Source organism: Delphinapterus leucas, chromosome 15 (assembly GCF_059928025.1).
Source record: "Delphinapterus leucas isolate spDelLeu-1000000601 "Yukka" chromosome 15, BTC_Dleu_Yukka2, whole genome shotgun sequence".
NCBI classification, from domain to species: domain Eukaryota; kingdom Metazoa; phylum Chordata; class Mammalia; order Artiodactyla; family Monodontidae; genus Delphinapterus; species Delphinapterus leucas.
The window spans coordinates 34,435,791-34,456,734 of record NC_143143.1 but is presented as its reverse complement, the minus strand read 5'-3'; the positions used below and the strand labels follow the sequence as shown (position 1 = coordinate 34,456,734).

General features: G+C 52.1%; 1 protein-coding gene across 5 annotated transcripts in view; it reads left to right on the top strand.

Moving 5' to 3' along the window:
• The window catches only part of MGRN1 (mahogunin ring finger 1), a 58,945-nt gene that overhangs the window by 9,055 nt on the left and 28,946 nt on the right, over positions 1 to 20,944 (top strand). For all 5 annotated transcript variants that reach the window (XM_089896218.1, XM_022594780.3, XM_022594779.3 and 2 more), the window contains 3 exons: positions 17,779 to 17,897; positions 19,478 to 19,566; positions 20,232 to 20,378. In XM_089896218.1, coding sequence (XP_089752344.1) covers positions 17,779 to 17,897; positions 19,478 to 19,566; positions 20,232 to 20,378 — 355 coding nt within the window. The remainder of the gene's footprint in view (positions 1 to 17,778; positions 17,898 to 19,477; positions 19,567 to 20,231; positions 20,379 to 20,944) is intronic.

Genomic DNA, 20,944 nt, shown 5'->3' with positions numbered 1-20,944 from the left:
TTTGTTTATCTTTTCACCAGTTAATGAATACTTGGGGTGTTTCCACCTTTTGGCTATTATGAATAATGCTGCTGAACATTTGTTTGGTGTGCTCAGTTCTCTTTAGTATACACCTAGGAGTGGAATTGTTGGGTCATGTGTTTAACTTTTTGAGGAACTGCCAGACTGTTTTCCATAATGGCTGCACCATTTTACATTTATTCCCACCAGCAGTGTGTGTGGGTTCCAAATTCTCAGCATCCTTGTCAATACTTATTATTGCCTACCTTTTTAATTATAGTCATCCTAGTGGGTGTGAAGAGGTATCTCACTGTGGTTTTGATTTGCATTTTCCTGATGATGTTGAACATCTTTTTTTTTTTTTTTTTTGCGGTACACGGGCCTCTCACTGCTGTGGCCTCTCCCGCCACGGAGCACAGGCTCCAGACTCGCAGGCCCAGCGGCCGCGGCACATGGGATCCTCCCGGACCGGGGCACGAGCCCGTGTCCCCTGCATCGGCAGGCGGACTCTCAACCATTGCGCCACCAGAGAAGCCCTTGAGCATCTTTTCATGTGCTTATTGGCCGTTGTATATCGTGTGTGTGTGTGTGTGTGTGTGTGTGTGTGTGTGTGTGTGTGTGTGTGTGTGTTGGGGGGTTGGCTCTTATAGTCTTGTTCACTTTTTAAAACTTGGATTGTCTTCTTTTTGAGTTGTAAGAGTTCTTTCTGGATTCTGGATACAGTGATACAGTTCATTTATCAGCTCTGTGATTTGCAAATATTTTCTCGCAGTCTGTGGTTTGTCTTTTCATTTTCTTAATGGTGTCTTTTGAGGAGCAAAATTTTAAGTTTTGGTGAAGTTTGATTTATCATTTTTCTTTCTTTCTTTTTTTTTTTGGCCACGCCACGTGGCTTGTGGGATCTTAGTTCCCCAACCAGGGATTGAACCCGGGCCCTTGGCAGTGAAAGCACAGAGTCCTAACCACTGAACCACCAGGGAATTCTTATCAATTTTTTTGATGGTTAATGTTTTTGGAGTTATATCTAAAAGATCTTTGCCTACCTCAAGGTCACAAAGATTTTCTCCTATTTTTTTTCTTGAAGTTTTATGGTTTTAGCTCATACATTAAGTCTTGTGATCCATTTTGAGTTAATTTTTTAATGTATGGTTTGAGGTAAAGATTTAGGGTTTTGTGTTTTTTTCTGCATATGGATAGTCAGTTATTTCAACATCATTTGATGAAAAGACTATTCTTTTCCCGTCACATTGCCTTTTTACCTTCATTAGAGATCAGCTGACCATAAATGCGAGAGTTTATTTCTGCACTCCACTGCCCTGCAGTCCCTTGCCCCGATCACACGGCTGGCTGGTCCCCAGCCGAGGGTCACGGCAGGCATTAGGACACCTCGGTCAAGTTCTTAAAGAGAAGATTGCAGACGGAAGCCTGGAGCACAGTAGGTCCCCACAGGAGTGCCTGGTCGTTGTTGTTGGCTGCCACGGTTGGTTGTTCCTCCTCCTGCGTTATTACTGTTACTCATGTGTCTTAAAGCCATGTGGGCTGCCCTGCCCTGGTGTTTGAGGGAGGTCATGGTAGGGACAGGTCACCCAAGAGAAGCATCAGGAGGGGCAGTCAGCCACGTGATCCACTAACCCTGGAGGTGGGGGTGAACTATGCCCCAGACCTAAACCTTTTGTATATCAGTGCATGTACTTTCAGAGCATTTTTACCTCCTTTATCTCACTGGAACTTTGCCATGTCCTCGTGACACTAGACTTTTGTCCTCTTTGGCAGAGGAACTAGAAATCAGGCTGATTTTGTCTCCTAGCACCTGGGCCTGCACACGGTAGGTGTTTAATAAATGCTTGTGCAGCAGGCCTTGCAGAAAACAACTCCCCTCTCCCTAGTGTACAAGCTGCTCAGACTGGGCTGCATCCCCTGGGGTGTCAGGCGGGGGTCCGGGGACTCCTGGGCCTGCTGCCACGTGATGAGGGGCCTGAGGTGTGTGCCAGGAGACTTTGGTGTGTACTTTTGTGCTGGTGGCAGTCTAGAGACGTCTGCTCATGAGTGCTGCCGCCTGTGTTGGGTTTGCCCTTTCTGAAGTGGGGCCTTGCTGACTCTGGATAATTGATGCCTGAAGGAAAGAACCGAGGCAGGTGTTGTAAGACGAGGGAGGACTTTTTGTGTCACCGAGGGCGTCCTCTGTCACTGGGGACATTCTGGGTCCCTGGGCCCCATCACTGTCCCTAGGCAGTGAGCTTGTGCTCCGAGCCCCAGGGTCAGTGGCAGAGGGGTAGGGTGTGGGGAAAGGGCTCCACCTGCACACGGGGGTTTCACCTTCGTGCTCAGAGTCCTGCACCATCATCGCCGGCATCGTGCCACCTGTGCCCGTTCACATAGCAGAACTAGTTGTGTGCTTCTGCTCACATGAATTCGGTTTGGATTTTATCATTGTAAGAGCTGTATAAATAAGCTGTATTTTTGGAATTTCAGTTGTTACATTTTAGGTTAAAAACAACAACAGCAGAACAGCAGAAACAAAAACCCTTTAAGTTGGCCTTGGTGGGTGGCATCTGAGGACCTGTCTCCCTGAAGGAGAAGCCAGTTGCTTGGGTTTAGAAGCCTGCGGTGGGCACTTGGGCCCTGTGGCCACTGGAGCTGAGGTTTGCTGTGTCGCCTGCCCTCGGGGTTTTGAGCACCTGGAGGTCCCTGCATCCTTCGCCCAGCTCCTGGGCTTTGCCGCACTCTCCTGTTGGTCAGTGGAAGAAGCCGGGCTTGTGCTGGTTAGGCTGGCCAGCCGGCTGGCAGGCCTTTCCTCTGGTGCCAGGAGGTCGGTCGTGGCGCGGAGGGCCCAGCTGCCCAGCATCAAAGGGGGGTGTGTGCGCATGTGTTTTCATCCTCACGGTTGAAGTGGCCTTCGCTGTGCTGACAACACACCCTTCCACCAGCAGGGTGGGCACAGGCAGAGCTTAGCTCAGCACTGTGAGAGTGAGCCCGCCTCGAGGGGTCTTCTGCCCCTACCCGCCTGTAGAGCCACGGCGGAGCACTGGATTCAGAGTCCAGCGGCCCCATGCCAGTGACTTGCCCTGTGGCCTTGAGCCGGTCGCTTGCTCCCGGGCCCCTTTCAGTCCTGACTCTGTGAGTCCACGGGAGCTGGCGGGGAGGGACCAAGCCCTGGTCCATCCGACCCTGTGTTTTTCAGAGGTCTGGCAGTTTCCTGGGAACATCCTGCACTTCCTGGATGACCCTGCGGGCAGTGACCACTGCTGCCTGCCTTGCCTCCCAAGTCTGGTGCCGGCGGCCAGACGCTGGCACGGGGCCACGTCCAGTGGGCGTTTCCCATGCGTGTTTCCGTGTGGTCAGGTACAGCCATCAGGCCTCATGTTTCTGTGTTGTCCTGTAAAACGCAGGGCAGTGATGCCACACGTGCCACCCGCACAGTGTCGGACTCAGGCTCAGTGAATAACAGTGGACTTGTTCAGTTCTGCCAACTGTCCCCGCGTCTGCCCAGCTCCCCAGAGCTGGGGGAGCCAGGCCCAGCCGCCGCCTGGCCCGCGCCCCTGCTGTTTGCAGACAAGCCAGTGGTGTGGAGCAGCATGGGGGGGCCACTCGCTGTCTAGAAATCATGGCCACTCTCTCCGAGCTGGGAGGGGAGGTAGAGGCTTGGGAATGACTGACACGGGAACATCTGTCCACCCCTGTGTGTGCAGCGCTTGCAAATAACCCATTTTCTCATCCTTTCATCCTACTCGGCGTTGGCTTGGTTCTGGGGGCCCGGCACCCGCAGAGCAGGCCTTCTGGGGGGGGTCCACTGTTCTGATAACTGCCGCATTCTGTTACCCGGGTCTCATGCCCCTGTGATAGTCCTGAGTGACCAGATGCCCGCAGTGCTTTAGGGGGGAGTCGAAAGAAGGAATTGTATTCAGTTCAGTGCTGTAGAAAACATGTGGTGTTTGCATGTATGTACATGTACAGCCAAAGTGTAACATACTGAGGAGACGTACAGGTCAGGAGCTTCCGCTTGATGAACCATCACCAGGTGGGCGTGTTGAAGGGATAGAAGAGTAGCAGCCTCCAAAGCCCCCGGTGCCCCTCCCCAATCTCTGCCCCCTCCTCCCTGGGAGGCCCCCTCTGGACTCCAGTGGAGGTGAGTTTTGCCTGTTTCTGGACTTGGTATAAACAGAAGTGGATGCTCTTGGCTGCACGTCGGGGGATGAGAGGGTGGACGCTGTCATTGGGGCCGCAGTCGGTTTCCTGTCTCTGCTGCGTGACATCCCAGTGTCTGCTGGCGCTACCGTGTGTTCATCCACGAGCTCACGTGGAGGGCGCTCGGGGAGTTTCCGGTTTGGGCTCTCATGAATGATGCTGGGTGGACACTCTTGTGACTGGCTTTGGTTCCCAGGAGTCTGATTTCTTTGGGTCCATTTTATTTTTTTCACTTTTAAAAGTAATTGTGGTAAATTCCACATAACAATTACCATTTTACCCATTTTAAGTGTGCAGTTCAGAGGCATTAAGTACATTTACACTGCTGTGTAGCCATCTGCACCATCATCCCCATAAGTCTTCCTCTTGTGAAACTGAAACTCTGTCCCCATTAAACAGTAACTCCCATTGCCCTCTCCCCCAGCCCCTGGCAGCCACCACTCTACTTTCTGTGTCTCGTCTTGACAATCCCAGATACCCATCTCTTTGGGTCTGTTTTCATACCTGGCAGTGGGTCTGGCACCCTCGGGTGCGCGTGTGCGGAGTCCACAGCTTTTACAATGTTGTGGCGGGTTGAGCCAGTTCATGCTCCCATCAGCAGAGCGTGAGTTCCAGGGGCTCTGTGTTCTCACCAGTGCTGGCTGGTGTCGTGTGTGTGTGTGTGTGTGTGTGTGTCTGTCTGTCTGTTCAATTCTGTTGCTTTTCTCTTAAATATTAGCCATGGATGTCTTGTGGTAGTTTTAATTTATTTTTCCCCTGATGACCAGTGAGGCTGGGCACCTTTTTGTGTGTAAATTGCCATTCATTTCTCTTCCTCTTTTTGTGAGGTCTTTTGCAATTTTTTAAAAAAAATATTGGATTGTCTCTCTTGTCTCACTTACTTGCAGGAGTGCTTTTCTAAGTGCTTTTTATTACATTTTGAATTCTTTGGAGATTGACTGTCTGTGGCATTTATGCCAACTCTCTTAGGCAGAAATGGAATGCACTGTAGTCTGGTGGGTAGCGTCTCTGGAACCCAGGATGGGGAACCAAGCACTGGAAGCCAGGAGAAGCAGAACACAGAGCCCCGTCCTCTCTGGCCTCAGTGTCATGCTGCTGTGACAAGCATAGAGCTGACTTCACCCACCGGAGGCCCTCAAGGACCGAGTCCTGTGGTCTTGGGTCCAGTTCCCGGGGTGGGGTGGAGGGGAATGTGGGGATGGCCCAGCACAGTCTGGTGTTCGCTGCGGCCAACCAGCCGTGTCCAGGGGCTAGGAGCTGCATGTTCTGGTGGCAGCTGGGGCCCACCAGTGGCGGAGGCTGTGTCCAGAAAAGGGGTGAAGCTGGGGAGGACCCCTCTCCCCCCAAAAGAGGCGGCTGCAGCCCCTTCCAGGAACTCAGCAAAGCAGAGTCCTTGCTTGGTCAGAGCTGTTCTCAGCTCACTGTTCTTCCCTCCATGGGAGGGGAGGAGGTGCAAGCTTTTTACTTGCTGTGTCGCTCTGGTAAGCCTTTCACATGGCAGGGAGGTTTATCAGGTGTCTTGTCACCTGTGTAAAGCTCCTTTGCATAATCGGCTCCTTTTACCCTTAGGGCATCCCCAGCAGCCCTCTGTCTGTAGTCTGCAGCCTGTGGTGTTCACCGAGGCCTCGTGTTACAAATGGGGCTGCGCTGAGTCCCCCAGCCTGAGTGTGGGGAGCAGAGAAGCTATTCTGTGCAATGTGTGAACGCGACCCAGGGGAATCGCTGAGCTGCGTGATTACGGTGGGTGGACCCCGGGTGTCAGTCTCCTTAGACTGTTTGGGAACAGCCTCTTAGCCCAAGGGGCTGTCTCTCACCTGGCGGAGTGATCTCATGGGCCTGGAGATGCTTCCCCGAGATCGGCCCTCTCTGAGGGCAGTGACATCCTGATTCCCTGTTGTTCAGGCCCAGCTGGGGCTTAGTGGCAGCGGATGTCAGGAAGCTGGTAACCCGGAATATCTGTGCTGTGGTAAAATGAGAAGAATTTTTGGCCAGTGGAATCAATGAACTGTTCCCAGACTTCTCACCTTCCCCACTCCCCTCCACGCAAGTGGGAATGACGGAGGCAGCTGAGCGAAGCCACACCCGGTGCCCAGGTTCCAGGGCCACCTGTGTTTCTTAGAAGGGGGCCCTAGGGTGTCTTTGTCCATATCACGGTTTACCCGGCGGGGGTATCGTGATTTATAATAAGAAATACAAATTTGGTCTTCATCCGTTTCTGGCACAGAACTCCTCAAACCCTTGGAATTTCCTAAGGGATCAGTGATAATGTGAAATGGGTGTCTTTTGATATTCTTAACAGATCCCTTTCAGCCACACCTGAGTTTATACTAATGAGGTGACTTTTGGAAAGCCCCTGAGGTTGGGGGCTAGTTGCTGGTGGAGCCAGCCATGAGCTTAAGAGGGCTGGAGGTTGAGATGATGGCCAGTGACCAATGATGTAATCGGTCTTATCTATGTATTGAAGCCTCCACAAAGACTCAGAGGGGCCAGGTTTGGAGCGCTTCTCAGTTGGTGAACAATGTGGAGGTGCTGGGAGGGTGGCACACTCGGAGGGCATGGAATTTCCGCAGCCCTTCCCACGTGCCTTGCCCTGTGCATCCCTTCCATCCAGCTGTTCTGAGTTGTATCCTTTTGTAATAAACTGATAATTTAGCAAATGAACTCTTTTCCTGAGTTCTCTGAGACACTCTAGAAAATTAATTGGACCCGACAAGGGGGTCCTGGGAACCTTTGATTTATAGCTGGTGGGTCAGAAGCATAGGTGATCGATCACCTGAACTTGTGATTGGCGTCTGAAGTGGGGTAGGGGTTTGCAGTCATATCGGCTGAGCCCTTATCTTGTGGGATCTGACAGTGTCAACTGTGTCCAGGTACATGGTGTCAGGATTGAACTAAGTTTGTAGGCCACCCGGGCAGTGTTGGCTGAGAATTGGAAAATTGCCTGGTGGGTTGAAAACACTGGCTGGGCTGGCGTCGTTGAGGACGCAGCTCTGGGTCAGCATGGGTTGTCAATGAGGATACCACCTCTCACTAGTAGTGTGGCTTGAGCAGTTCCTTGACCTCTCTGTTCCTCAGTTTCCATGACTGTCACATAGGAATAAAGGTGTCATTCATCCACCTTCATTGGGCTCCTGCTGTGTCCAGGCCAGGGTAGTGATTACTGGGCTTGTCGGGATCAACACCACGCAGAGAGTTGGGCAAAGGCCTGCCAGGAGGGCACAGGAGGCCTCCGGGGAGTTGCAAGGCAGGAGCAACCCATTGGGCCAGAGGGGATGGAGAGAGCTCTGGGATCCGGGACAGGGCGGGGAGATGGTGCGGTGAGGTGGGCAGCGCAGAGCAGAATAAGAGTCTGCAGAGTGATGAGCCGGAGCCTAGCCCGTGGGTTGAGCAAGGCATGTTTGCCCTTGAGGATAACATCAGTGTCCCTGGTCCAGAGTGTCTGGAGTGTGAGGCGGGGAGCCTGGGTTACCTGAAACTGCGCTGGAAAGGGCACTGGGATCCCATGTTCCCGAAACAGACGGCCCTTGGGCCTCGTGGGGCTTCTGGGGATGTGGGCATTCCATCTCCAAGATGCACAGTCCTGCTCCTGGGTCGAGGAGAGGTGAGGGTCATCTGCGTGGGGGTCCCTCCGTGTTCTACATGCTGGGGGTGCTGAGCAAAGGCCTCTCTGAGCACATGGAGGTCTGAGCAATGCACGGGGTGAGCCAAGGACAGTTGGGGTGTGAAAGTGTGGGCAGAGGATCAGCCCGCAGAGACCTCAAGGCCAGAGGCACTGCTGTGTAGGAAGGACTTGGAAGGAAGGTGGGCCGCTGCTGAGACTGGAGGTGGGAGGTGAGGGGCTCAGGCCTGTGAACCCCTGAGGAGTTGGGGTGCGGGTGGGAGCTCTGAAGGGGTCCCGGGTTGTGTGCAGACATCTCATTTGCGTTTTAAGGGACCACCTGGAACGGCGTCTAGTCTGAGGATGCCCTGCTGCAGGAGCTCCGCCTCTGACGATGGCTCTTCACTCAGCTCTTGGGGGAAACCAGGAGTTGATGAAGCCATGGAGCTGCCCTGTGGCTGTGGTGGTCGTAGTGGTGGCTGTCCCCACAGGAATGCTTGGTGGCACCTGTCCTGCCCAGCTTCTTTCTGTTGTGGGTGTTTCAGAGGTTGGGCGATTTGGGTAAATCAGGCAGGATCACCTCCCAAAGGCCCCACCTCCTAACACCATCACATTGGGGCTTAGGTTTCAGCATGTGAATTTTGGGGGATACGAACATTCACGCTATAGCAGGGTTCCAAACTCTGGTCTCTTGATAAACTCAGGTTTTAATAGAACTCTAGGGCTTCCCTGGTGGCACAGTGGTTAAGAATCCACCTGCCAATGCAGGGGACACGGGTTCGAGCCCTGATCTAGGAAGATCCCATATGCCGCGGAGAAACTAAGCCCATGCACCACAACTACTGAGCCCGTGTGCCACAACTACTGAAGCCTGTGCACCTAGAGCCCATGCTCTGCAACAAGAGAAGCCACTGCAATGAAAAGCCGGTGCACCGCAATGAAGAGTAGCCCCTGCTCGCCACAACTAGAGAAAAGCCCATGCACAGTAAGGAAGACCCAATGCAGCCAAAAATAAAAATAAATAATAAATAAATAAATTTATTAAAAAAAAAATAGAACTCTGGGTGCATAGCCAATGTTCTTGGGGAGAACATTGAGGGCATGGTTTACTGTTCCCGCTCTCTCCCCGCCTCCTCGGAGATTCCTGTCTGTTTGGCGTGGATCCTGCCTGACCCTTTCTTTCCCCTAGAGTCCATCTGTGCTCTCTATGCTGACCAACACTTTGCCTTTTGACTCTGATCTCAGGGAGATCTTTGCATGTCCTGGCACCTGGCTCTTTTAGCAGGGTTGGTTCATTTAAGCAACTAGAATGTTTCCAGTTTTCAGTTGTAAATGATGATCATCACACACATGTGCACAGCTAGACGTGTAAAAGTGGAACACACAAAGCAGAAAGGAACCCCAGAAGTCTGCTCGGCTCGCTCTGTGGCCTGTGAGGAAGGGGCAATACCTCTCTGCCTCCACCTCCACAGGCCGTCACAGAAACAGCCTTGATTTCCCTCATCCTGGAAGATGATGAACATGTGTCTGCCTTGCACCTGACTTGTCCTTCCACGCCTGACTTATGTAAAGGAAAACAGCCAGTTGAGGGGACGCTGGGAGCCTCCCGGGAAGGGCACTCTTGGTCTTTGTTTTGGTGGCTGTTCATCTGTTTGTCATCCAGGTCACTGGGACACCCATAAGTAGGGCAGAGTCTGAATCCCACGGGCAGAGAGGAGGTGAGCTGTCTGAGCCCGAGTGTCCCTTGACTGCGACAGCAGAGAGGGGACAGAGACATGGATTTGTTTTAGCCATAATTTAAAAAAATTAAAGTATAGTTGATGTAACAAATAACAAATGCTGGAGGTGGGTGTGGAGAAATGGGAGCCCTCCTGCACTGTTGCTGGGAATGTAAATTGGTCCAGCTACTGTGGAAAGCAGTATGGAGGTTCCTTAAAAAACTAAAAATAGAGATGCCATATGATCCAGTGATCCCGCTCCTGGGCATATATCCAGAGAAAACTCTAATTTGAAAAGATACATACACCCCAGTGTTCATAGCAGCACTATTTACAATACCCAAGACATGGAAGCAACCTAAATGTCTATTGACAGATGAATGGATAAAGAAGGTGTGGTACATACATACAATGGAATATTACTCAGCCATAAAAAAGAATGAAGTAATGCCATTTGCAGCAACATGGATGGACCTAGAGATTATCATACTAAGTGAGGTATAAAAACATAGTAATTATCACTAATATGTGGAATCTAAAATATGACACAGATGAACTTATCTATGAAACAGAAACAGACTTACAGACATAGAAAGCAAACTTATGGTTACCAAAGGGGAAATTGGTGGGGGGGATAAATCAGGAGTTTGGAATTGGCAAATGCAAGCTAATGTGTATAAAATAGAATAACAACAAGGTCCTACTGTATAACACAGGGAACTATATTCAATATCTTGTAATAAACTATAATGGAAAAGAAAAAAGTAAGACGGGTGAAAGCAATATGTGTATTTATAAATATATAGATAGATAGTTGATATACAATGTTATGTTAGTTTTGTACTGTTGATACATAGTGATTTGACACTTGCACACATTATGACAAGTCTAGTAACCATCTGTTCCTGTACAAAGTTATTACAATATTATTGACTGTATTCCTTATGCTGTACATTACATCACCATGACTTATTTATTTTATTTATTTATTTTATAACTGGAGGTTTGTACCTCTTAATCCTCTTCACCTATTTCACTCAGCCCCCTCCCTCTGCCAACCACCTGTTTGTTCTCTTTATCTATGAGTCTGGTTTTGTTTTGTTTGTTTGGTTTTGTGTTTTGGATTCCACACTTAAGTGAGTTCATGTGGTATTTGTCTTTCTCTGACTCATTTCACTTAGCATAATACCCTCTAGGTCCATTCATGTTGTTGCAAATTGCAAGATTGCATTTTATTTATGGTCCAGTATTATTCCATTATATGTATATCTATCTATCTATCTATCTATATATATATCACATCTTCTTTATCCATTCATCTATTGACAACACTTAGGTTGCCTCTATACCTTGGCTATTATAAATAATGCCGCAGTGAACATTGGGATGCATGTATCTTTTTGAATTAGTGTTTTTGTTTCCTTTGGGTGAATACCCAGAAGTGGGATGGCTAGATCATATTGCAGTTCTATTTTTAATTTTTTGAGGAACCCACATACTAGCCGTAAAGTTTGAGGATGGCTCCTCTGAGGCCCTGGAGTACTGGAGTGGGTTGTGCCAGGTAGCTGGGGCTTCTAGGTCAAAATCGGGACCCGTGTCCTCTGGCAGGCCCTCTGGAAGGATCTCACAGTTGAGACGCCCTTCTCACGTGGCTCATTGTGTGTGACCGGCAGTGACACCGCTGACTGCCATCCCCTGTCTGTCCCCTGGGCTGTGTTACGGGGAGGTGCCCAGCATGGGATTAAGACACACGGTGGGGCTTCCCTGGTGGTGCAGTGGTTAAGAGTCCACCTGCCAGGGCGGGGGACGCAGTTCGAGCCCTGGTCTGGGAGGATCCCACATGCCGCGGAGCACCTAGGCCCGTGCACCACAACTGCTGTGTCTGCTCTGGACCCGCGAGCCACAGCTACCGAGGCCTGCGCCTGGAGCCCATGCTCCGCAACAGGAGAGGCCACCGCAATGAGAAACCGCGCTGTGGCAAAGAGTAGCCCCCGCTTGCCGCAACTAAAGAAAGCCCGTGCACAGCTGCGAAGACCCAGCGCAGCCAAGAATAAATAAATAAATAATTTTTAAAAAAGACACATGGTAGGCTTGGTGTCGGCAGGTTTGAGCCGTGACTCCATCACTAGCTTGGTGATCTCTGACCTCAGTTTCTCACATGGAAAGTGGGGGCAGGTTCCATCCCTTCTCAATGGGTTCTGTGGGGAACCCAGGCTGGGGCACTGACTCGGGGGCATGGAAGAAGAGCCTGGGGGCTGTGGGGGTGGTTTCTCTTCTCTTCCCATCTCCAGGTCTTCCTTTTTGTTTCTCCCCCTCGGTTGTCTTGTCTTTCTCTTTCCCTCTCTCCTCTTCATAGCCCTGCCTGCTCCTCTTGGTTCCAAAGTGTGCACACACAGATGCACATGCATGCACACAACACATGTACACCGTATACATGTGTACATGACAGATGCATGCACACACAGCACAACACATGCATGCATGTGCACACACACACACCACACACATTTAGATATACACACCTATCCACACATATACGTATGCACGATACATCTGTACACACACACAGGCACACACCTGGGAGCTGCTGCCAGTTCCCTAGGATGCACATTCCTCCTTTAAAAGTTCCTTTCGTTAAAATGTGAGCACTTAGGGCTTCCCTGGTGGCGCCGTGGTTAAGAATCCGCCTGCCAATGCAGAGGACACACGTTCGAGCCCTGGTCCAGGAAGATCCCACATGCCACGGAGCAACTAAGCCCGTGCACCACAACTACTGAGCCTGCACTCTAGAGTCCGCGAGCCACAACTACTGGAGCCTGCGCACCTAGAGCCTGTGCTCCACAGCAAAGAGAAGCCACTGCAATGAGAAGCCTGCGCACCACAACGAAGAGTAGCCCCTGTTACCCGCAACTAGAGAAAGCCTGCGTGCAGCAATGAAGACCCAACACAACCAATAAATAAATAAATAAATATTTAAAAAGTGTGAGCATCTAAAAACATACAGGAAAATACAGAGGAATATAGGGAATGCCCTCCATTCAGAGTCCACAGTTTACATTTTTCATATTGTGGACTCAGGCATGTCCTCCCCACGTTGGTTTCTTCCTCCTCCAAGTTTGGGGTCCCACCATCTGCGCTGTGGGGCTGCGTTGTGATATGTTTTCACGTCCTCCGTGTTTGAGTTGTGTTGGTTCTGCACCTGCTCTGTGCTGATACTCGGAGACCCCGCTCCCTCCTTTACCTGATGTTTGGTTCCATCCTGTCACTGCCACGGTGTGTTGGACCATTTCCTTATCGAGCATGTGAGGTGTTTCCAACTTTTTATGCTTGAAAGTCTTTTATTGGTCCCTATATTGTATGCAACCAAAATATGTACATAAATTGAAATTAGAATCTTAAAAGGGAGAATTTTTCTCCTGGCTTGAGTGGCCATTACAAATAACCAGTTGGTCAGAACATCACAAATACTACAGTTGTTTTTTTTTTAATGTTTATTTTTATTTATTTGGCTGCATCAGGTCTCAGTTGCGACACTCGGGATCTTTGTTGCGGCACACGGCCTCTTTTGTTGTGGTGTGTGGGCTCAGTAGTTGCGGCATGTGGGATCTTAGTTCCCTGACCAGGGATGGAACCCGCGTCCCCTGCATTGGAAGGCGGATTCTTAACCACTGGACTGCCAGGGAAGTCCCTACAGTTTTTATAAATAACAAACATAAATAGTAAAAAAAAAAAATTGAACATGTATCTCTTAAGTCAGTGGATAGGCTGCTTTCCCCCCAGTTAATTCATGTAGTCACAGTTGAATAGAACCTGTTGCTGGAATGAGACAGCTCAACAGCACTTCTAGTTCTGTTTTTCATTTTAAGAAACTTTGTTCACGTAAATAAAGTAGATGGGAATTAACAGGGGTTTGATTTAGCAATAGCATCTAATTCCAAGTTACTTGCCAAAAAATAGATCATATAAAGATCTAATACCAAAAAAATTTGTTGATGATTTACCAGCTGACAACTGAAGTGCTTCCAGTTCATAATAACAGCCTTGTTGAGATATAATTCACATGCTACAAACTTCACCCTTTTTTTTTTTTGCGGTACGTGGGCCTTTCACTGTTGTGGCCTCTCCCGTTGCGGAGCACAGGCTCCGGATGCGCAGGCTCAGCGGACATGGCTCATGGGCCCAGCCGCTCCGCGGCATGTGGGATCTTCCCAGACCGGGGCACGAATCCGTGTCCCCTGCATCGGCAGGCGGACTCTCAACCACTGCGCCACCAGGGAAGCCCAAACTTCACCCTTTAAAATGTACGATCCAGTGGTTTTTCCAGAACGCGGTTCCAGTTTTGTGATTTTTATGGTCACTGCTCTAACATCCTTGTCCCATGTCTCCAGTCTTTTTTTTTTTTGGCTGCGTTGGGTCCTCGTTGCTGCGCGTGGGCTTTCTCTAGTAGCGGCGAGTGGGGATGCTCTTCGTTTCAGTGCGCGGGCTTCTCATTGCGGTGGCTTCTCTTGTTGCAGAGCACGGGCTCTAGGCGCGTGGGCTCAGTAGTTGTGGCTCATGGGCTCTAGAGTGCAGGCTCAGTAGTTGTGGTGCACGGGCTTAGTTGCTCCACGGCAGGTGGGATCTTCCCAGACCAGAGCTTGAACGCGTGTCCCCTGCATTGGCAGGCGGATTCTTAACGACTGCGCCACCAGGGAAATCCCCCTCCAGTCTTTTAAAAATAATTTTTCTTGTTTTAAAGCAGTACACGTTAGGGAATTTCCTGGTGGCCCAGTGGTTAGGACTCCGCCGTTTCACTGCCAAGAGTGCGTGTTTGATTCCTGGTCCAGGAACTAAGATCCCACAAACCTCGAGGTGTGGCCAAACATGAAAAAAAAAAAAAGGCAATACACATTAATTTAGAAAAGAAACAGTTAAAGCCTACCCCCAAAAAACCTAGCCCTTCCAAAAAAAAAACCTCATCCGTTGCCTCTTAATCCGGAGGTTTCCGTTTGTAGCATTTATACCTCTGAAGTTATTAAAGCTTAAAACTACACTAAGACTAAGACGTGCAGGCCTCCTGTGTATCGTCAGGTTGTGGGCAGAGCTGTGGAGGAGAATAAAGCAGGGAAGGGGGCTGGGAGTGGGGGGTCAGCAGGCAGGGTGGGAGGGCAGAAGTTGCAAATTTTAAAAAGAATGATCAGAAGAGGCCTTGTTGAGGAGGACACGTGAGGTCTAAGGATCAAGGCAGACTCTTGGGGAAGAACTTCATAAGCAGAGGAAACAGCAAGTACAGAGACCCTGGGGTTACGGACGGGGTTGGCAGGGTCCGCCGCAAACCATGGGGAGGAGTCTGGGACTTGTTTTGGTGTGATTAGGGAGGCATCAGAAGGCCCCTCATTATGAGCACTGGGATGTGGGAAACAGCCTTTGGGGCTGTGGAAGTGGGGAGACCAGGGAGTGGATTGCAGGACTCCAGCAGTAGATGGTGGTGGCGTTGAGCAGCGTGGTGGCCACAGAAAAATGTTATTTTCAGGAGCCCAGAGAGGGTCACTCAGACTGGATTTCGAAGCCCATCATGTTAGTTATCTGTTGCTGAGTAACAAATTCAAATTTTAGCCATTTATAACAATAAATGGTTATTATCACGGTTTCTGTGGGTCAGGAATTTGGGAGTGGCTTCGCTGGGTGGTTCTGATTCAGGGTCTCCCTTGAGGTTGCTGGGCTACAAGGTCTGATTCCCACGTGGTTCCCTCGCAGGGCTGGCAGGTTAGTGCTGGCCAGTGGCTGGAGGCCTCAGTTTGTCACTACATGGACCCCTTCATGGGGCTGTTTGAGTGTCCAGCACGGCAGCCGGCTTCCTCCCCCAGAGCCTTGGAAGTCCCACTCCGTCAATTCCACAGTGTCCTGCTGGTTACACAGGTCAGCCCTGTTCAGTCTGAGAAGTCTCCCCAGAGACATGAAAACCAGGAGGTGAGAACATGGGGCCTTCTTAGAGGAGAACCTCCTCACCCACTTTCTGCTTGTGGAGCGGAAATTCTGGAGATTTGTTGGACATAATGTGATTGGGCCTTGGGGTCCCCCCAGGGCGAGGTTGGAGCAGGATTTTCCAGGCCAGGGTTCTGTCTATTCCTGGAGGGCTTTGCAAGGATGGCTGGGCCCCAGGCCTAGTTCCGCCTCGCCTGGAACCTTCCCTCCAGACCGGTGCTGTGCGGCCTCTGGATCCACCTCAGGGCCTGTGAACAGGGTGGAGGTCCTGGCAGGGCGGGGCCCAGGCAGCCGCTGGGCTTCCTTGCACCCTCTGTCACATGCCACTGCGGCCCTGACTTGTCACAGAGCCTAGTGCATGTGACTTTGCTTGTCGGCTGTGCTGTGTGCCATTGTCACGGCCTATCGTAGTCCTGGCGGACCAGGTGGCTCTGAGCTGGCTTCCCCCAGAGCTCCCAGCTGACACCCTTCTCAACTGCCCTGTGATTTGGGCTCAAGGTTAGGTGGGCCACAGGCCCACCTGTCCAGAGACAGGTCCAGAGACCACCTGTGCCCCACCCCAATAGGGCCAGTGTGGGAACAACCACCTTTTTAAAGCCTTTGCACATTAAAATCCACTGATGCTCTCAGTGCGGTAGACGGGACTGAGTGCAAATCCCAGGTGATTTTGGAAGGGCCCAGGTGCTTCCCTGCATCACACTTAGTCTTTTTATTCTGATAAGTGCACCACGAGCGGTTCGTGTTCAGTGAAAAGATCTAACATGGAGCAGAACGTCTGGGCTTTTGTCCATGCCACACCTGGTCCCGACTGACTTCTCAGCAGCTTTTTGGGTGCGTCCTTTTGACCATTCTCTGTGTGCTCACCACTTGCGTCATGCACGCCTAAGTGTGCAGTTACCTTTCAAAAGGGGTTTTGGAGTGCATCCAACAGATATTCTGTGACCATCTTTCTGTGTCAGCGTCCAGGTCTGTTTGACCCTCTTTAGCAGCTATTATACGGTGTTCCATAAAATCAGGAGTATTGTATTTATTTAACTAGTCACCACTTTATTCTTTTTCTCTCACTGCAGTTGGCTCTGTCTGGTTCCTGGTCCACACGTGGGTTGGGGTTACGCCCTGGCCTGATATGTCCTGGCTATGTTCCCTTCAGTCAAGAGCCACCAGGCTGTACTCCTGGCTCTGGGCCTCCCGGCCTAGGCAGCCAAGGCTGTGTCCCGCGTAACTGGGGTTGTGGTTCTCAGGAAGGACCACAGATCCATGCATGGCGCCCACCAAAGCTCAAATGGCCCAGAATTCCCTCTGGTCCACAAAATTCACAGGGCCCTCTGGTTACCTGGCCTTTCTCTGTGCCAGTGAGAAACGGGGGACAGTGGGCAAGTATCAGATCAGGAAGCTTGGGGGAAGCGGTACTTCTAGTGTTTCCCCAGCAAGGCTGTGAGCTCAGTTCTTTGAAGCTGACCCATGTCCGATGCCTTGTAGCCATCTATTTTTACAAGAAACGTGAATTTAGTGCCTAAGTGTGCCAGGGACGTATAGCCTCAGTCTTCATGGAGGGGAGTCAGATAGAAATGAAATAACTCAGGTCCACACAGTTTTAAACTGTGGTCAGCACTGAGGTGAAAAAGTTCTCAGGGCTCGGATTCGGGGTAGGGAGGCTGATTTAGTCTGGGGGTCAGAGAAAGTGTATTCGTTTCCTATGGCCACTGTAATGAAGTGCCACAAACCGGGTGATTTAAAACAACAGAATTTATTCTCACAGTTCTGGAGGCCAGAAGTCCAGAATCTAGGTGTCCACAGGGTTGGTTCCTTCTGAGGCCTCTAGGGGAGGCTCCTTCCCACCTCTCCCTGCTTCTGGAGGCTCGAGGCACTCCTTGATTGTAGCCGCGTCACTCCCATCTCTGCCTCTGTTGTCAGACAGCTTTCTTCCCTTTGTGTATGTCTGTGTCCACATCTCCCTCTTTCTCTTATGGAGACACCAGTCACTGGGTTTAGGGGCCCCCATCCAGTCTGACTCCTGTTAACTGGATTCCATCTGCAAAGTACCTATTTCCATACAAGGTCACAGGTGCCAGGGGTGAGGACTGAGACGTGTCCTTGTAGGGGACGCAGTTCAACCTGCTACAGAAGGAAGTGATATTGGAGCGGGGGTCTGGATGAGTCCAGGCGTGGGGAGGAGAGGCCCCGGGCCAGGTGGAGGGGCTGAGGCTGTGTCTGGAGCTGGCCTTTCTCAGACTGAGCTTCTTGGCCATGAGATGCTCCCATTGGGCTGTATTGAGCCTCATCGTCTACAGTTGTGTTTCCTTTTTTAACCAGGAAACTACTTTGCCTCCCACTTTTTCATGGGAGGTGAGAAATTCGACACCCCCCACCCTGAAGGTTACCTCTTTGGAGAGAACATGGATCTGAACTTCCTGGGCAATCGCCCAGTCCAGGTGGGTCTCGGTGGGGCTGGGCACGTGGGCAGTGGTGGCAAGGCCCCTGGCTGTGAGCAGGCACTGAGTCTCCCCAAACGGGGCAGAGGTGCCATCTGGACGTGTGCATGTGATGTGTGCGTGAGGCCTGTCCCCCCTTAGAGGCTGGATGGCCGAGGGTTGGTCCCTGGGGTACAGAGCAGCTGCTACTGAACCCAGTGCATCCAGACTGTGGGGCTGAGGAAGGCTCTGGATTTCATCCCAGGCCTCTTGGATGGCTGCCTTTAAAAAGAGAAAAGAACATCCACATTCCATAGGGCAGTGGGCAAGAGATGTGATCCAAAGCAGAAACGCAAACAGCCAGGACTCTTTTTTACAAGTTCGCCCTCACTAGTCACCAGAGGAGTGCACTCCACACACTGCTGTCCCTTCGTTCAGTGCACATTTGGCACCTGCTGTGTACCTAGGACTCTTCCAGGGGCTGGAAGGACAGACCCTGCCCTGTTTAGTATGTGGGGTGCAGGCAATAAAGAAGGGAATGTTTGATGGATGGAGACTAAAGAGAGAGAGAGGGCTGTGGGGGATTGCTGAGCAGGGGCCTGGGTTTTGCATCTTGAGATAATGGTCCCCTGCGTGGCCAAGGGCCCAGGCAGGAGGCCCTCTCTCTCACGAGACACTGGACTCTGTCCCCTAAGGCTGCTGAGTCCTGGGCCTGGTGGGGGTGCTATCCCCTGGACCAGGGGTCTCCAGGCTGTTTTAGCTGTAGAGCAGCTGGTTGACATGAAGTCTTGGTCCTTTAACTGGCCTGGGGCCCAGAGTGCTGGTCCCCCACCCATGGGGCCAGTGGGGCTTCCACGTTGTACTGAGCTCCCCACCCTCCCGAGTTTGTGACAGCAGGAGCAGAACCTGCCTTCCATGTCTTTGCAGCCTTGGCTCAGACCCAGGACCTGGCTCTGCAGGCCACCCGTAGATCTGTTGTCTTGTGTCACTTTCTCCTTAAGACCATCATAGAGTCACCTGCAGTTGTGAGAAGTGATGGAGAGACCCCGGGTGTCCTTTACCCGGCTTCCCAGTGAAAACATCTGCTAAGACTCAGTGCGTTGTCACCAGCAGGAGACTGACCCCGTGCCCAAGCCTTCCAGACACCACCAGTTTTACAGCACCCGTGTGTGTGTGTGTGTGTGCGTGCGTGTGCGTGCGTGCGTGCCTGTGTGGGCGCAAGTCCCTTCCGAAATCTGTATTGACCATCGTCCTTGTGTGGAGAGCCTGCCTTGTTCAGGGCAGCAGTGAGACGACGGGTCCCACCTCCAGGAACGTGGCCTGAGAGCCCCAACCCTAACCTCTGCCCCGGGGACCCAGCTGAGGGTCCTTCCTGCAACTGGGGGCCCAGAATCCTCAGGGCAGTTCCAGTCCCGGCTCTCCCACGTGCTGGCCGTGTCGCCTGTGGTTTCCTTGGATGTGGATGAGGGGAGTGCAGTCCTGTGGTCAGTGCGAGGGCCCAGGATGATCAGGCAGGGTTGTGACCATTGCTCTGATGAAGCCCTGTTTTCCCTCCGCTGCCATGCCCTGGGGGTTACCTGGAATTGCTCTTTCCCTCCTAGTTTCCCTACGTCACCCCTGCCCCCCATGAGCCTGTGAAGACACTGAGGAGCCTGGTGAACATCCGCAAAGACTCCCTCCGGCTCGTGAGGTAACCCTTCCCCCCCGCCCTGTGCCGCGCTGTGGCTCCCCATGGGCCCCCTGGTGCTTGGGAGAGAGTGGCCCCGGGCCCTACTCCCCCTTGTGTAGAATCAGGACTCGATTCCAGAGCTGCCCCTGGGGGGCGGTGGGGGGGAGGGGAGGGGCCCGCAGGTTCTGCCTGTGGAACTCCAGCCTTAAGCCGGGCCTCAGCCTGGCGCCTGTGCCCCAGGGGTGTTGGGCCGGGTCTGGAGACAGTCTTGGTTGTCACAGCTGGGGGTGGGTGAGGGCGGTGCTACTGGCATCTGGCAGGCAGGGACCAGGGATGCCGCTCAGCACCCTACGGCGCTCAGCACACCCCCACTGCCTCGAGCAGTCCAGCCGGCGCGTCAGTGGGCTGAGAAACCGCCTCAAACCCGGAAGGCTTGAGGGATCGGGGCCATTTCTAAACCCAGAGGACTAGTCTCCCTTTCTGTGAGCAGGAGACAAGGGAAGGAGGACCCTGCGTTGTTGGGCCTTGTTGTCCAAACAGGGAACGGCCTCCACGTTCCTAGGAAGGTGGGATGCAGCCAGGCAGCTGACTCTGGGGCCCCTGTGGGGGCGGGGGTGCTGTATGGGGTGGGGACACCGTCGCAGGCACAGCCCCTGACCTGCCCTGTTCCTCTGTCTCCCGGGCAGGTACAAGGACGGTGCTGACAGCCCCACTGAGGACGGCGAAAAGCCCCGAGTCCTCTACAGCCTGGAGTTCACCTTCGATGCCGACGCCCGGGTGGCCATCACCATCTACTGCCAGGCAGTGGAGGAGTTCCTGAATGGGACGGCTGCGTGAGTCCCCATGGGGCCTGGCAGGCCCAGTGGTTCTGCTTCTGTCTGTATTGTGTATTTGAACTTTCGGAGCTTTGATTTGAAATAGGGCCCTGCTGGCCCCAAAAGTTTGAAATCTGCAACTTCAGCATGACTGTGGCAGGCCTGCCTCCAGGCTGTAAGGCCAGACCCAGGCAGGATGGGCAGAAACGCACCCACTTCCGTCCTGTCGGAGGAAACCCCTCGGAGGCCAGATTTGATCCGGGGGTGGAGTGGTGGCTGAGAGCTCGGTCTGTGAGTCCCTGTTCGTGTAAGAGCAGCCCCTCCCCCAGTGTCAGTCTCAGGCCGGACGTGCCAAGGCCCTCGAGAGTGTCCTTTGTCCTAGAGACTGAGTGAGGCCCCAGGGACAGCAGGTGTGGGGAGGTGGGTGAGGGTTCCTGGGTTGGATTCCTACATAGGGAGATGCCAGAGCCTACCGGGATTGAAAATGTGTGTGCTGCTTGACTCAGCCATTCCTTTCCTGGGAATTTATCTTGGGGACATGCTTGCATGTGTGGTTAAGATGTGTGCAGAGGAGAGTCCTGGAA